At 39.4% G+C, this 17,199-nt stretch overlaps 1 protein-coding gene across 1 annotated transcript; it reads right to left on the bottom strand.

Annotated features, from left to right (window-relative positions):
- Positions 1-3,085: 3,085 nt before the first annotated feature.
- LOC128440415 (zona pellucida-like domain-containing protein 1) lies at positions 3,086-8,966 on the bottom strand. The gene is made up of 10 exons (XM_053423111.1): positions 8,861-8,966; positions 6,924-7,144; positions 6,645-6,826; positions 6,197-6,269; positions 4,908-5,005; positions 4,488-4,568; positions 4,101-4,272; positions 3,914-4,019; positions 3,463-3,492; positions 3,086-3,261 (listed from the first exon to the last, which is right to left on the bottom strand). The coding sequence occupies exons 1-10, from the start codon at positions 8,964-8,966 to the stop codon at positions 3,086-3,088; spliced, it is 1,245 nt and encodes a 414-aa protein (XP_053279086.1).
- Between the last annotated feature and the right edge of the window lie 8,233 nt (positions 8,967-17,199).

Raw genomic sequence — 17,199 nt, 5'->3', positions numbered from 1 at the left:
GTCCCCACTCTGCCCTCTGTGGAAAAGCTGAGGCAAACACAACAGAGGTCAGACACAGGAAATACGAAAGAAATCATCTGTAGATCCAGATTATTCCTACAAAGGAAAAAACTTTTTTTAGATGCTTAATCCAGAACTGTCAATCAAGGAATCTCAGTCAGATGTTATCTCGGCCGGGACCTTACCTCCGCGGTCTCTTTGCAGTGGGATGCTGTATATATGGTGAACCTGACCTTGTGTAGTCACAGCACTGTTTTAGGATTGGATGGAAACAAGGTCAATCCCACTTTGCTGGGGCTGCCTCAGTTTGCATGTGAAAAATTCAGTTGTTGTGGCTGAGGTGCCGTGGTCCTCTCCTGGAGGCAAATGATGAAACCCAACACAGTCGCCTTCAAAGTTACATGTCTTTGTGACTTTGTGTCTGAAACGCAGCCCCTGTTTCCTCGATATGAAACTTAATAAAGTGAGGGTATGGATGGTTTGTTGTCACCTGGGACCTCACCCATAATAGATAGAGAAGGAGCTGTTGTCTTGTGAGGTGTTAATGTTAATGTAAACTGGATGACCTTTAATTTAAACATTATCACAAAAAAATTACATGTTTTTTTCTTTTTTCTTTTATCAGTGACATGTTGTTATCAACTTACAGTTTAGTCAGACTGACAGCATGACGGACATTTAACATGTTTCTATGTAACTTGGACAATAATTCCGTATAGAAAGTACAAACTCACATGTATTTGAGATGGAGAATTGTTTTTTATTTGGTTAATGTTGAAGTTTGACTCAAAGAAAAAAATCGCGTGACCCTTGGAAACCCAGTCCTGTCAGGTGAGCCACCTGGGAAGAGAAAACTCTGCTCGGGGTCCAGTTGGAGGTTGGGTGTCTCTGTCAATCTCTTGTAAACCAAGCAGACAAATGCTGGACAAATTTTTATTGACATGACGTGCGCACTTAAACATGCTAAGCCTTCCTGCCTTCTCGCCCACACAGAAACACCCTCATGTTTATGACTCACAGTGTGTCTACCTCTTCTTTGGCGTCAACTTCCAAAGTGAAGTCCCAGCCTCATTTCCATCGTGGGAGGAGAGTTTAATCAATTACAACAGATAGTGAACGGAGAGAAAGAGATACGATCGCATTTATTCCTCTCATTTCAGTTATCTGTGGTCATTGTGGACTCTGAATACATCCCAAAATGGCTGTTGAAATGAGGGATTAGGGTGATAAAGAGCAGTGAACGCAGCAGATCCGTGCGAGTCACAAAAAACACCCGCAGAGTCAGACATGTGAGACGCAGCGGCCGCCCAGCAGACGTTTATATAGGTCATCGTAAAAGGAAATCAATAAAGGAAAAATTGAAAGATTAATTCTGGCGGTCATCAAATGAGCCCTGGTGTTTTGTTCCTTTCCCTGGAGATTGAACACTCACAAGGCCGTGACGCTGTAAAAGAACTTCACTGATCGTAGTCGGAGAAATCACTGAAGAAATGCCATGAAAGTTTTTACCCACATAACAAATATGTGCCATTAAATTGCCACAAGTTTAGAGATGGTTTTGTTTACCTGATATTCAAACGATTTGCCTAGCTGCCCATTAATGCAGCCAGCCACCAGGGGACGATCAACATACTTAGATGATTTTTCGACCAATCTCGACTCCTATTAAATACCTGTTTAAAGTGAAAGTTTAAATGGACAATTTAAGATATGTGTAGTAAGTAAAGGATATAGCTAGGGTATTGGTTTAGCTTCGCATAGACTGAATAAAGAGAGAAAGTTGGTGAATATGTAAACATTTTAAAAAGCCACTAAGAGCCAAGATAAATGTGCATATTTTACATCCGAAACATACTGTTACTGCAGCAGTAGCTGAATCGAAACATGCAACAATACATCCACTGTCTTCATTTCAAAACACTGAATGTTTATTTGTATATTTTAATAGTATACAGGGTTATACACGCTACACATTTCGACAGTTTACAGCGTTTTGTCACAATAAAAACAACTGTGATTATAAAATGAGATAAGTCTTCACATACACACTAAATATATCTATTGTTTGTTTGATGAGGTATCAAAGGCAATAAATACAAAAGACCTAAAACAATACAGTACAAATTGTATTAATATGTATTGAGGAACACACACATGCCAACACATCCGTATTAGTTTGTTTAAATCAGGGGCCTCAACATGCTGTCAGTACAAAGAGGGGTACGAGTTTATAATACAGTCAAAAATGTAAGGGCAGTGGGAGAAAAGTATGGAAAAGAAAGGTAATGAACTATCGGGCATTGGACAGAAATAAGATATAAAGTGTTTCTGTAAATTTGGGGTACCTACAGAGTGTAATTGGAAAAACAACATTGGTATGGTAATAATCAAAAAGTAGTAAAAGGGTAACAGCTACACATTGTAATGCAGCCCACAGACCTTGTTCTTATACAAATACTTTATCAAAAAACCTATAGATAGTTTCTACTATGTGTTGGATCAAAAATAGGTAATCCCCATTACTTGAGAAACTTAAAAATTAAGTTAACAGCATAATTCTGTTGATTACCCATTTAGATTGTTAACCATTTTCTTTCCAAACATCAACATTTGTTTCCCGGCACTGTAACTCATTCTCTTACAGCCCAGTACAAATTATTGATTTGGTTTTATTCGATTTTGATCGTGTGTGGACATCAGATCTGGTTTTATAGTTGAAATGATTTGAACTATGTGCTGCTCCTTGTGTTTTATCCTTTGAGGATATTGAATGCACTATGGACACAATCACACATGTGTGTCTTGTGTATGTGTCTCTTCTATTTCATGTACTTAAGGTACTTATATTGTATCTATTCTGTATGTATTCAGCTGTTTTACCATACTGGTACACACTAGGGTCCTAATGCTACCTTTTCAATGCGACTTTTGGACCACATTGTCATGTTTCTTAAACTTAACTTACAATAAGTACTAGTGTGAAGTACATTTAAGATGCTGACCTTTAATCTGATACCACAAAATCACCCTGTAAACCAGTGGCTGTATTAAGAAGTATTACTCAATTACGGGATATACAGTATATTTATTTGAAGCCGGTGTTCCAAACACCTGAGGCTGAGGTCGATCGGAGGCGGGACTTCTGCAGGAGGCGAAGCGACAGCAGGAGGAAGCCCACGCTGACCCCACCCAGGACGACCACGCCTGAGACCAGAGCACTGGTCCCCGGGTTCATCTGCTGGGAGGAGCCTCCAGAGGCTGCTGGGTGGAAAGATGAACACAAGCAGAAGCATGAAGGTGACGTCGTTCTTTTTTCTTTTTCTTTTTTTCAGAAAAAGAAGGTTGAACCTTTGTGTCGTTGCTGTAAATCATCAATTTCCATCGGTATCTGCCATCTTCAGTCACAGGTGACATTTAAAACCTTTTTTTTTACATTGTGTAACATGGGATGAGGGAGCTTACCGAGCTGGGAGTTGTTGACAGGAGTCTCATCTGAAAAATGATTTTCAAAGTGTTTATCAGAGTCATTTTTACAGATACTTTAATCTTCACTGTGGATTCACTGATTTAAATAAATACTAATGCATATCTGCTCAATTGCTGAGAGCTGAATGATGAGATAGATGTCACTTTCATATTTGTCTGTTAAATTTGTAGCTGCAGCAATCTGCCGGTTAACTTAGCTTAACATAAAGACTTGAAATACTATTTGTGAAGCTTGCGTATTAGCATATTCAAAATAATTGGTTTACTCCTTAGAACAGATTTAAGTGCAGCAATTTCAATTGTACTGTACCTGAGTAAGAGGCTGTTGAAATGTGTGACTAGTTTTAATGTGTCAGATTTTGTGCTTCTGCATTCCTAACCAAGGCCTTCGAGTCTAATCTTTTAAGAGACACTGTTTTCTTTATACCGCTCCTGGTGATGATCGGTCCAGCAGTGATGACTGCGTTCCCAGACGCTGATGGTAGGGAATCATGACTCTCCTCTGCGTCCCGCCTCCGCCGTCGTCCACAAATCTGCCAATCACATCATCAGTTTCCAGTCCTCATTGAGGTCAGGGAACACACGAACTGAGACGCTTGGTTTTTTAAACTTACTGGCATGAGCATGATGCAGTCGTCGGCCCGGCAAAGCTTGGTGACGCAGTGCAAAAACACAGTGGACATCTTCTGGTGTCTGTGTTTAACGAAACGGAAAACCTCGAAAGAAAATCGTCCCATCTGACTCATCCCGTTCTCGAAAACCGTCGTCTGTGGGTCTTTGGAGCAGCTGTGTCAAAGAGGACACAGATATGCACATACATGATGATATCCACTGCTACATGCACACTGTGAACATGACAGATTCGATGTATGCTTAAGCACTTAGAGAAGAAAAAAGTAGCATTCATGAGCATGACCCATTTTGAGGACCTGAATAGGTAATGACTCTCTTTTTGTGGATCATTAAGTCATCATCTTGAGCGGGGAAAAAAGCAAGATTACCCAAAGAAAAGGTCATAGCGGAGTTCATCATTAGGATTCCCTGAGGGGGTTGTGTAACAGTAGTCCATCAAGATGTTCCACCTGCACAAGGACAAAAGTGCGAGATGGGATGAGGGATAGAGATCTAACTGCACATGGGAAAATACAACTCGGGCTTTCTCTGCTGCAGGCTGGCGCCTTCCCTTAGAATAATAACATAATGGCATAATGAATGTAGGCAAAGCAAAGAAATAATACCAATTCCTGGCGTCATTCAAAAAATGATGGTGGGAAAGACGTTGTGATTGACAGAAATATCATATGTGCTTCACTGAAGCTGTTGTTGTTGTTCATGATAAGATATCTGCTGCTACATAAGATTTCTGACATTTTAAAATTAGGAGAATATCCAATAGTAAAAGATCGGATATTATCTAGAACCTTTTGTCTAAGTTTGTGGCTTTCACAGCAGCAAATACTCTGGTTTTCAGAGCCAGTCCAGCCATTGGGATAGAAAGAGGTTGATTGTACGTTGAATCCTATGGAGGACAAAACAAAACAGCATGAGATTAGGAACAAATAAGGAAAACAGTCACATAGTGAGTATAGTACAAGGCTTGTGATACTCTATTTAAGATATTGTCTACAAATCCAGTGAAAGGACATAAACCAACAATACATAGGTCCAAAACTTTCCTAAACTCATTATTTCACAGTCTGGACACAAACATTTAAAATAGGTAAAAACATTTGAAACTGTGATGAACTGATTTTCAAACAATCTGACTGGAAGAACTCAATGTGTGTCCATAGCCAGTTAAAACTCTTCAACTGAGAAAGACAGGCGTTCCACAAGGATCTATCTTAGGACAATTTTTTTTTTTTTTAAATAACTCGTTTTAGTTCAGGATTAGGAACAGCAAACATGAGTTTTTTGCAGATGACACTATTATTTATTCCATGGCATTGTCTTTAAAAGTAGCAAAACTCAGAAGTTAGGTTTATATTTTCAATTAAAAAGGCTTTTCATTTACTTTTAGAAAAAGATGACTCCAAATTACTATTTTGTGAGTATTAGATAATGATGATGCAATTTATATGCCTGCATCTCAATTGCTATCTGGGACCATCCTGGTTAAATATATGATAAATAAAAATTTATAAAAATATGAAAAGAAACGTTTGTTTTCAAAAACAGTTCTAAAGATATTATAGTATTTTATATCTATCAAGAAACAGAAATTTTTTGGCAAAGTTTAATCAAACATTGGAAATACTACTTTTGTTTGGGAATATTTTAGCAGCATATCCTTTTTTATTTTGTGCTCTTGTGAGTTTTTTATGGTGAGTGGGATCGAGGTAGAGCCCATGTTCATTGTTGGTTTTGAGTTTTTCATTGGATTTGTTAACATTCACGGAAATAAACCTATAACTATACTTTCAAGCATAAATCAGTTTTTCTTTAGATGACGGATTCATTGGAAGAAAGCACCAACATGATTCAAAGCTCATGAACTCAGTCTTCATTCATTATTTGAGAGGGTTATTCGCAATAAGAATGAGACATCACCAGTTGTAAAAAGATGGATCTATTGAAATGATGATTCAGAGATCATGAACTAAATTTTCATTAAAATCATTTTTGATACTTATAATTAAAAGCTTCATGAATTGAAGAATTTTTTTTATTGATTGTATACAATAAAATATTCTTGTGGCTGTGAACTCACATTATACAGGATCATACTCAACGTGCTCACGAAGGTACCATTGCCGTCCTTGACAGAAACAGCAGCAGAGGAGCTGTGAAAAAGTTCAACACCGTTATTATAATTCTATTTTTCATCTTTTTGGAAATGGCTGAGGCACTTAAAAAAATAAACCTTTGATAGCAGATGGTGTGATGGGATTTAATCACAAAGTTAGAATATATTTATTTATTTACATGACTGAAAGACTTTTTAGAGGAAGTATATTAGCATCTCAAGCATTAGAAGAAATACTCTCAACATTTTACGAGACACAAACCCATTCAGGCTTTTAAACTGAAAAGGCTTATCATTGCCACCGTTTAGGAAAACACAGTTCTTCATTAAATAAATAAATTAATATCTAATCCACACATGAGGGTCAAGCTTTTTTTTGGTACTGAAGGTCTTTTTTTTGGTTGCAACTTACGATGCCAGCTGTGAGTTGTTGACCAGGTACTCCAGTGGATAGCTGCAGCTGAATTTATACAGCAACCCGGGCAGGTAGCTGATTATAGCTGGCGGGTCAGGGGTGTCGATGTAGCCTGAGATGTTACCAATTTGTACCAGAGACATGTTCCCATAGGCATTGGGCCCGTAGGCTGTGCTGACCTGCAGAGAGAGACAACCCACACACTTTGCTTTCTCCCAGGTCAGTAAACAGCATTATGACGTTGCCTATGCATCCAAGTGTTTGTGTATTCTTTACCACCAGGCTGTTGCCGCAGGCCTCCAGAGTGCTGAGGCTGATGCTGAACAGGACCGCCGTGGGGAAGGTGTTGTTGTTGATGAAGCCACGGCACTGCATGTCCGCATGGTGACCGTTCAGGGCCAAGTCGGCGTCAGTGTAGCCGGAGAAAAGCACCGGGCAGAAGTTGATCTTCAAGGTGATGGTCTGGACCCCGCAGTACACGCTGACGTCCCGCTCTCCTGCAGGACGACAGAGGAAGAGGGTTCAGGAAGAAAAGGAGGAAGGAAGTTTTCAATCGACTGCAGCCAGAGCTCGTTCACCACCACACTGATACCGACCTTAAATCTCAGGGATCAAACAGTGTCTGATTAGATGGCAGGAATCAAATCCCAATATTGAAAGGTTCATATTGATCAAAGTCAGCTGTTCACCGAGTGTGAACAACGTTACCGGAGCAACTCACTGCGACTCAAGGCAACACATAAAAGAGCAACTGACAACATCGATGCAGAAATAACTGACAAAAGACAACAATCTACATCTACCATATCGTTCATTATTTAAAATACAATAAGTTTACTGAAATATATAAGTGTGTAGGCAAAATATGTTTGTTTTGTATTTTTTGGTATTTTTTACCCCAATTAATACACATTTATGAAAATGATGTTTAATATCTGCCAATAGACACCTCTCAATACTACACACTTGAACTGTAATATTCTTATAAAATAGTTAAAGTAGAAATAGAAGAAATTCACACTGGAGCAGTTAAGTAATTTGCCAGCTGGTTTTCGTCATTAAAAAAAGACTATCATTTAGTCACACACAGTCAAGATGCACAAAGAGTGATTAACACAACTAATATCAGTTTTATTAATTTGTGCTGCAGCCATCTGTGATCTGCTCTAAACCAACTTAATAGACCTGCATCAGTCTCTTTGATCTAAGACTATTGTTAAATACTTAAGGGTATAATTAAGAATCATTTATTCTGAAGTTTGTGATTAGTGAAAAGTATTTGAATTCAATTTTTTTACTTCAGCAGTTTTTAGATAAATACAGACGCAGGCTGACACCTTTAAAACAAGACTTTTCATCTGTAGGATTAAGATTCTGCAAATGTGATATGACAATCAACACTTTAAAAAGCTAAATAAGAAAACAATCATCAGGAGTTCAAAGAGGCCGAGTCAGGCACATACAAAAAGAGAAGATGCATTTGACAAAGAAATATCATTCTCAAACATTATCTTTGTAGTAGCTGTCAAATGGATATTATACTGTATCTGCACTCGTAAGATTGTATTTTTAGTCAGGTACATGTAGCTAAAAATAATATAGTTTAGTAAAACAAGGCTGTAATTAACCCTGCCTTGATTAGGGTTGTAATGTTTTTAAAAAAAGAGGCTTTAATTTGATGTGCTTCTGTCTTGTATTGTGTAAAATTGAGAAATGTTTGTACTTAACGTCGGGAGACAAGATAAGATCAATTAAAAAGTAAATATAAAAACAAAAAGCTTTTCAAAAGACATGAAAGCCACAATGTAGAGATTCAAAGAGAAGTATAAAATTATCAAAAATAGAATAACTCAATATACACAATCTACAATGTATTGATATGTATATATGATTAACTTTGATTGGGTAAATTATTAAATACATATCATATCAATATCAATTCCTAATAATATTTTAAATTTTACTAGTACAAGCCAGTGTCACATTTAGTGGACTTGTGTTTTGAGGTAAATAGTTGAATGCAGCACATCACACATGGGAGGTAATAGAACTGCACAGTGTGTGGAGAATCACTCGATTAATTCAAAGTACACTCGCCAAATGAAAAAGCCAGAGCAAATTCCACCTCTGAGAGAATCATTATCTTGTGTTAGTATCTGCAGTCGGAAATCAAAGAGGGACAGAGTGCTTGAGTCTGTCTGCATTATTCTCACCAGGAAACCTGCTGTGGTGGCTGGCGTCACAGTTGTATCCGTTAAACTGCGTGGAGACTGACGCGGCGTTACTCATCAGCAGGAAAATAAAGCACATTCGTGTCATCGCAGCGCCTCGGAGGGGTTCGCCCGGCGTCATCTTCAAAAGGTCAACATTGCATTAACCGCATTCCTCAGGCTCAGGTATGTGTTTGAAAAAAGGCTACACTCGAAATTAGATGTTGAAAAACAGCACTCCCCTGTTTCGTTGACTCCTTTCGCACTCTGACCTCTATCAAAGTAGCGCAACCTTCTTTCACCAGGTCCCCTAATCCTTTTTATCCTGCTCCCTCTGACCTCTGCTGCTCATGTTGGCCGAAAAACCTCTATTACCCAACTCCTTTTAAGCCGAGGTCACCCCCTCTTTCCAGGTCATTTCATCCCACTCCTCTCGCTCTACCCCCACACACCCGCTCACCTGCTTCCTGCCTTTTTCCAAGGTAATTGTTTGGAACCCCTCATCCCCCCGGATTGTGTCGAGAGAAGGGCTCAACATGTGGCATGCCGTTGTAGTTGGTGGCATTAAAGGCCCCAAACCAAACACAATGTCGATGTCGTGAGTCTGTTGTGTTTGCACAGATGAAAAAGATAGAGCGTCTCTTTATCCAGACACTTAAACAAAACCCCACTGCAGTGCAGAACATGGGAAACTCTGACAGATCTGAATGGCTCGGACAAATCTTTTCATATTGCCCAGAAACCTGAGCGCACTCGGAGGGTTCCCACTCATCTTTCCTCAGTCTGATCTCTGTCTGTCAGCTCGCACAAACGGTGGGCCCCAGCAGGGGGGGGACCCGGCCCAGGAATTAAGCTGTCATCGGCTGCCGCTGCAGCCCACATTCACATGAACATAAAAGTCAACTCACGGTCTGATGCGGGGCTGTGTGTGGGTAATTGTGATGCACAAGGCAACACTTAGAGTAAAGGTATTTACTGGTGTATAGATACAGTGTGCAGTGTGGCAGAAGGTAAACGTGGAGACTTGGGTCTGTTTTTCTTCTGACTGAATAAAAACTTCTTCTGCTTCTACAGTTCTTTTAAGTTCTTTGACCTTTAACTAATGTGTAATGTTAAAGATTGCGGCTGGAGCTTTAATGGATACATCTTTTACTGTCAATACACTGAGATGTCAGTTTATTAGGTACACCTTGCTAAAAATAACATAATCTAATAAAGCAGTCTTGTTTAAATCTTACCGTCACGAGCCACCCTGATTCTAATGTATGATTAATCCTTGTGTTTCTTATATTAACCTGAGGTCATTGATATAAAAAAGAGTGGACACAATAATAGAAACACCTGTTGATATAATGGAAAACAATTCAACAGCCCAAACGACATCCTCAGAAATTACATATGATTTGAATCAGCATTATAAAACAGACTTAAAAAACAAACTTAATTATAATCTTTATTTATTATTTATCTACTATGTAATAGTTGTAGGTGCAGACCTACCTAATATTTTGAGTGTTAAACCCATACAAAGACAGAAGTCAATCTCCTCCACTGACCCATCAATCCAAGCCAATTATTCATATGTTCACTGAATATAATAATCGTGAAAAACAGAACCACAAGATTAAGTTTATTCCTTTAAAAAGGGTAAAGGCCTAAGAATAACAATGTTGAGGATTATTTTTATTTCCCCTAGTGTGTATTTACAGCAGCAGGGTGTCATATGTGGAACTGAGTCAAAATAGTCTGCAGAGCCCATGTTCATTATAATGGAGGAACATTCAGTTCGTTGGTTGTGCTCTTTTCAGCAGATTTCTTGACAGTTAGAAAAGTATGAAATATTACCAGAGGTGTGAAACTGGTTTAAAAGAAAGTAACCGTATAAATCTTTCTAATAAATCTTAGAAATATGTGACAAATCTAACTATTTACAGCCTGATCTTACTTTGGTTATGTTTAGGTCCACATACTGCCTCTACATGCCTTTGCATTACATAAGATGATCTAAAGAGGTCAAGGTTGATGTTAGCAGATAGTAGCTGTACTATAGCTTAAAGCTTCCTTGGGGATGTACGCATGTCCCTATAAGAAACAATTCAAACCTTATATGTTACAGGTTATATTTGTGCCACATCAACGGCATGGAATAAATACTTTGTGCTGCTCTTTCTCTGTCATTTAAAGATCCAGCGCTGTCATTGTAAGTGCCTCAGCAGCAAACCATCTGTCTCTTGTGTCTGAATTCAACCTTCCTCATCAGGAGGCGTCTCCTCCATCATCACAACAGATAACGCTCACCATCAGTTTTATTTCTTAAAGTAGAAGATACAAGAACATTGTGGTTTTTGGTGTAAATACATGTGTAAATAGACTATTTCCTTTGATGCATCAGTACACATATGATGCTCTAATGTTTGCAGTATATGGAATTGTCAATTCCTCACAATGAGGGAACATATCGCTCAGTGCTACAACGTGCGGCTCATTGATCCGAGTGTAGACAGAGAATCACACTAACGGTGATCAGGCTTCGGCTGCAAAGGCAATACTTCACTGTAAAATCAATCTGTGGTTTGTTGTTGATGTTTTCATGGAATTTGCTAATGTTAATACAAATAATCGTTGAAGACACGGTGGGTTTTTTCGAGTTAAACCTGCTGTTAGAAAATAATGAGATGATTATGAGCAACACAGCCCGAAGAAATATCTGTAAACTAATCCAGTTTCTGTCTAATTTTTCTGGTAGTTTCGATCAATAAAAAGTCTCTGTCTGTGTTTTTTGGGGAATAATTTCCTCTTTCTGTTGTTGTCCTTCCTTTAACAGAAACTCAGAATACCGACAGTCAATACAGTTTGTGTTTGGTCCATTTAGCTGTTCTGGAGCTTTCAGCAGTATCGCAATATATTCCGCAGCAGATGCTGTTTGCAAAAAGTTTAAAATGTTTTAGTGCTCAACTGTTTTCATGTATATACAGTGTACGTCAGTGTAGATTTTAATTAAATGTGTATGAGTTGTTGGTGGGTGGGGAGGAGGCACAGGGGCCACCCAGATGGTCAGTCCGGCCATGTGCCTCCTCAGTCCGGCCCTGTGCAGCTGTCATCTTCAGTTTGTGCTTCTTTCATACACTTAACATTGGGTTTTTTTCAGCCCCTCAAATGCAAATACTTGTATTTTATAGTTTCTACTTTTAAAATCAACAGTTTATAGACTGATAAATAAATGACTAAAGATCATAACTGTTGATGTATTGATAGTGAAGATCGTTATCGGTCTCAACATTACTCTTGTGATGGATTGTCACCGGATTTCATAAAACACTACAACAAATGAATGTAAACTCAAATAACTCCGAGGCATCGAGATGACCTGAACGTTTCCAACACGTTTGTGACTCATCAAATTGTTTAGAGAAGAAATGAATCATGTTTCACGTCTGTGATTGGTGTTTACACCTTTTTCTTCACAGTACTATACTGCTCACAAATCCCAGATAAGAACATTTAGATTTCTGTTTGCTCCTCAGAGGTCTCATGTGGATTTAAAACTAACCTGTGTTAAATGACCCAGGACATGCAGGAAAACCTATCACACATTTCGTTGTTTGCAAATTACCTTTTTGGCAAATTAAATGAATACATACTCCCATATAACATGTAACACATATTTTCTTATTTGGTGTAATGACAATGCTTTATCGTCATCGCTGAATTGTTGCCTTCCTCAAATGTGCAGACCTGCTTTGTGGCAATGAGGAGGATTGTCTGAAAAAGTTAACTTTGCAATCATCATTATTACAGTGTTGACATTTGGGGCTTAACTTAATTGTATACATCCAGACAACACAAGGTATCTGTGTTTGAGCACATAGGAACATGATATGCTGGATGTTGATGCCTCCCCAACCATGACACAGTTGCCATTGTGATGGCAATTTTACGTCGTCGTCAGGAATAAAGAGTGAATCAAACAAACAGTTTTTTTCAAGTTGTTGTCTTGAGACACAGCTTCGGACACAAGTCAAACACAGAGGAAGGCTGTCTGCTTGAGACTGCAAAGAGCATAAAAGCATAAAAAACAGAGGTGCAACCTTAAGAAACAGCATTGAAACAGGAACTTTGTCTAGACACAGTCTGGCACAGTCTCCAACAACAGATTTTTATAGAAAGTTTCAGGACACACATAGATTCAATGACTCATCTGAAATTCGTGGTGACAAACATTGTTTCAAACAACGTTTTAATGTTAGCTTGGTCACTGATGCAGATGTATCAGATTACAAATTATGATTAGGTAAATTTGTACCTGTGTTATGTTTACAGGCACTACAGGAACAGTAGAATTTTCTATTACCCCATCCTCTAACTCATCTCCTGTGCTTCACACCGTTCACACTCATCCTGACCGCTGGCCTCACGTGTCAGTCTCGGATCCGGGCTCCGGGCCGGGCAGGGACCCGATGGCCCCGCGGAGCCCTGAGAAACAAAGCCGGCTGCAGGTGTTTGCGATCCACTCTGCGCTCACCTGCCCCCGCTGATGGGGCAGAGCTGAAATCAAATATGAAGCTCTCACAGGCAGACAACTTCCACCCGGCACAAACAAGATCAGATGGCCATTTACACATGAAATGAATACATATGCTGAACCCGTTTACCATCCTGCTTGTTTTGCAAATCCCACCCAGCAAATGACCTATTTAAACATGTGCTTCACTCATGTGCTTGAGTTTCAGTCACGTACCTTTCTTCAAGATAAGACTGGAAATACACTCTTGATTTTATTTATAATAACCTTTATTTGACAAAGTGTTGATTTGGCATTAAAATGATAGAAAATGCACTTTAAGGTTCTTCATGTTGCAGGAAAACACGTCTTTGTTCTTGTAACACCATGAGTAACTCTCTGTGCATCTCTCCGGGACTTTGTGAAGGTTTCCCGCTGGTGGTCGTGCTCAGTGACTTTAAATGGCACAGGAGCAACCGCCGCTCTCAGATCTGACCTGATACAGTCAACTCTATCTGATCAACCTGAAGCATCTAGACTCAACAAACACACAACTCAATCACACAATCTGGGCTGCATCACAAAACCCGTGAGAGTGCAGCTGTAATCCGACGCTCCAGTTTTAACACAGGCAGGAAAGTGAAGCCCTCTTCAAAGGCTCCTGCTGCGATTTGATCCTCACTGAGTGGAGCTGTCAAAAGTCAAAACCCTCTTTTTTTATACCACAGAGCAAATTGATAATCTATGTGGGGAAAAATACGATATGTTTTAATTATGTTTAATTTTTGCCACATGATGTTTGTAATATAGCCTAAAAAAGGATGCGCATAAGCCTGAAAATAAAGAAAGTAGAATATATGAGACATTCATTATAATGCACTACTCATGCAGGTTATTAAAATATCTCGAGGTGATTTATTCTGAAATTGAAAATAAATGAACAAGTTGTGTTTTTGTGTTTGTATATCTGCAGAGACCTGTGCCTGTGCCTGTTGTTGGGTTTGAAAACCTGTGAAAATTCCCAGGTGGGAAGAGAAAACAACAGACCCGCATATTGTTTATGTATGAAACCCAACCCTGCATTAAGAGAACAGCATGTGAGGAGCACTGTCTTCCCATCCCGTGACCTTGTCAAGGATGTGACTCAGTTATTTCCGTTCCTGTTACTGTACTGACGAATCCAAGACTAGATACAGAATGAGGCAGATTTTTTGGGAGTATATACACTGATAAAAACACATTCCTTTACTTGTTTTAGTTATAAGACTCGAGAATCAGACCTGAGATCTGATGTGTCGCTGCTTGAAAACCACAGATTCGAACAAATAAGGTTCCAGGTGATACTGAGTGAAAGAAAGAAGTTCGGTGTGAATCAGTAGTGAGAGAAAGCCTTTGATCTATGTTGATGTGAAAAACTCTGAGGAAACAATCTGGGGTCATTCTTCAGATTCCACTTCTGATTAGAAGATATTCAGAGAAGTAAATAAAAACTTCAGCTTCTTTATAACACAGATAATCATAATGTGGTCTGATGGCAAATTCTCCTGAGACAATGTGGTGCTTGACTTCAGCTTTGGAGATAATCGTGGCATTGTGCTGCCCCCCTGTGGTCGTTGTCTATGATTGAGATTGAGTAAGGTTAACATAGAGAAGTCTCCATAGAACCTTCTAGTTTTATTAAGATAAAAATGTTTTTTTACTATTGACATTCATCCTCAGAGAATGAAAGGTGAAGGTTGTCAGAGTCATGAAGCGTTTTAACTTCCACAAAATCAAGTTTTGGAAATATGTGATTTTCTCCTTACATATCTATAAAACCTTGTATCTAGAAGTGGGAAGTACATATATCTTGTTAAAGTACTTAAGTAGATTTTTCAGATATCTGTACTTTACTTGAGTATTTATTTTTTCCGATTTTTTTTTACTCCCTAAAGTTTAAGACAAATATCTTTACTTTCTACTCCTTACATTTTCAAAACAGGGGCCTTACTTTTGTTTAAATGCCTTTGAGGGGACTCAGCGAGGGCCGCCTTCCTAAAATCAAGACAGATTTCCACCTCAAAGGACAATAACACAGAAAAGAGCATACCTTGTTCCATATCTATCAGCGCATATCAAGCTAAACATACATAACAAAGCTTAAAGGTTCAGGGGAAAGAAATTATCTGAAAGGGATTTAATACTTAAAAAATCCTGGAGATGTTTTCTCTCATGTGTTTCACCTAAATTTTACAAATTATTGTTAACTTTACCCTAGAATTGGCCCTTTATATTTAAATACTTTATATTTACATCAGGAGTGGGTCCTCTTTACAGAGGCGGCAATGTTTTTCACAGGAGCCCAAACTGGACAAACTAAACACCTTTTGAGTTTTTATGACAACCAAGCACTCAAGGCTCAGAGCTGGGCCCCCTTCTTTTCACCATCTACATGCTCCACCCTCTCTTTCCAATCCCACAAAAAATCCATCATAAAAGCTGCCTTCTTCCATCTCCAAAATGGACTTCACCCCCCGACTCTGTTGCAGAAACCCTCATTCATGCATCCATTACCTCCTGCCTGGATTACTGTAATGGAGTTCTGTCCTGTGTACCAGACAAGGTCCTGAACAGACTCCAGTATGTGCAGAGCTCTGCTGAAAGGGTTCTCACCCACGCACTAAGCCCTGGCATCACATCAACCTGACCCCCATTCACCTCCACCTCCTCCCGATCAAGGCCCGAATTCACTACAGACTCCTCCTTCTCGCCTATAAATCCCTCCACGCCCTAGCCCCATCGTATCTTCCTGACCTCCCCATCCCCAACAACAAACTGTGAACCTTTGGAGACAGAGCCTTCTGTGTCGCAGCCCCCAACCTCTGGAACTCTCTCCCCGCCTTTGTCCTCAGTTAACGCTCCACCTGCCATTAGTGATGCTTATTTTATTTATGTTTATCATATTTTGTGTGAAGTACTTTCTTTTCTTTTAACTTTTGTCCCCATGGACACATGTCAATTGTCCTTGGGTCTCTATTATTATTAATACTATGAACTGAAGGCTACCACAGGTTCTCTATCATGTTTGGAAGGGGAGGGTGAGGTGAGGGGTATTCAGCTGCAAAATGCAACTTCACCACTAGATGTCACTAAATTCTACACACTGGACCTTTAAAAGACATATCCAGAATAATCAGAAAAAAATAAGGAATACTCCATTAAATCGGTGTACGCAGTTAAATCTGAGTGATTTAAACTAGTGAAAACACCAATGGGATTATTTTATATTCTGTTTCTGCCAATAGATCCTTTTCACCTAAATCTTACAGACTGAACATTTATGTTAAATTGTCTTTGAACTACATTAATGTGACCCGATTCTCAGTTTGCTTAGCAGAGATACAGCCGGAAGAAAACTTTTTTACTGTTATACTTTGAGTACATTTCAAAACCTGTACTTATATACTTTTACTTGAGTAAAGACCTTGACTCAGTACTTGATTAAAGAATGTGTGTAGTTGTACCACCTCTTGTTTGACAGTGGGACACAGATACTTTTCCTCTGTGTGGGTGTCAGGCCTGTTGGTCTTCATCCTCCCGCGGTAAAAGGGGTAATTGGTGCAGGTTAGAATCCCTCCAGCTGCGGTCAGCCCGTGAGCACCTGCAACGCAGCGGCTACAGGAAGTGCATCTGCCTCGGGCTCTACTGGGTTTGTTGTGTGTGAAATTAGACAGAGACCCGCCATTTCCCCTGCTCGGTGTTGCTCTGCTATCTTCCATAGCGCTTTGGCGGCGGCTGGAGGCAGAGGAGGTGCAGCGGCGGCGGCGACTGGCGGAGCGGCGGAGGACGGCAGGCGGGGAGG

The sequence above is a fragment of the Pleuronectes platessa genome, chromosome 5, assembly GCF_947347685.1.
Source record: "Pleuronectes platessa chromosome 5, fPlePla1.1, whole genome shotgun sequence".
In the NCBI taxonomy this organism is placed as follows: domain Eukaryota; kingdom Metazoa; phylum Chordata; class Actinopteri; order Pleuronectiformes; family Pleuronectidae; genus Pleuronectes; species Pleuronectes platessa.
The sequence above is the reverse complement of the archived record's forward strand: the minus strand, read 5'-3'. Positions and strand labels throughout refer to the sequence as shown.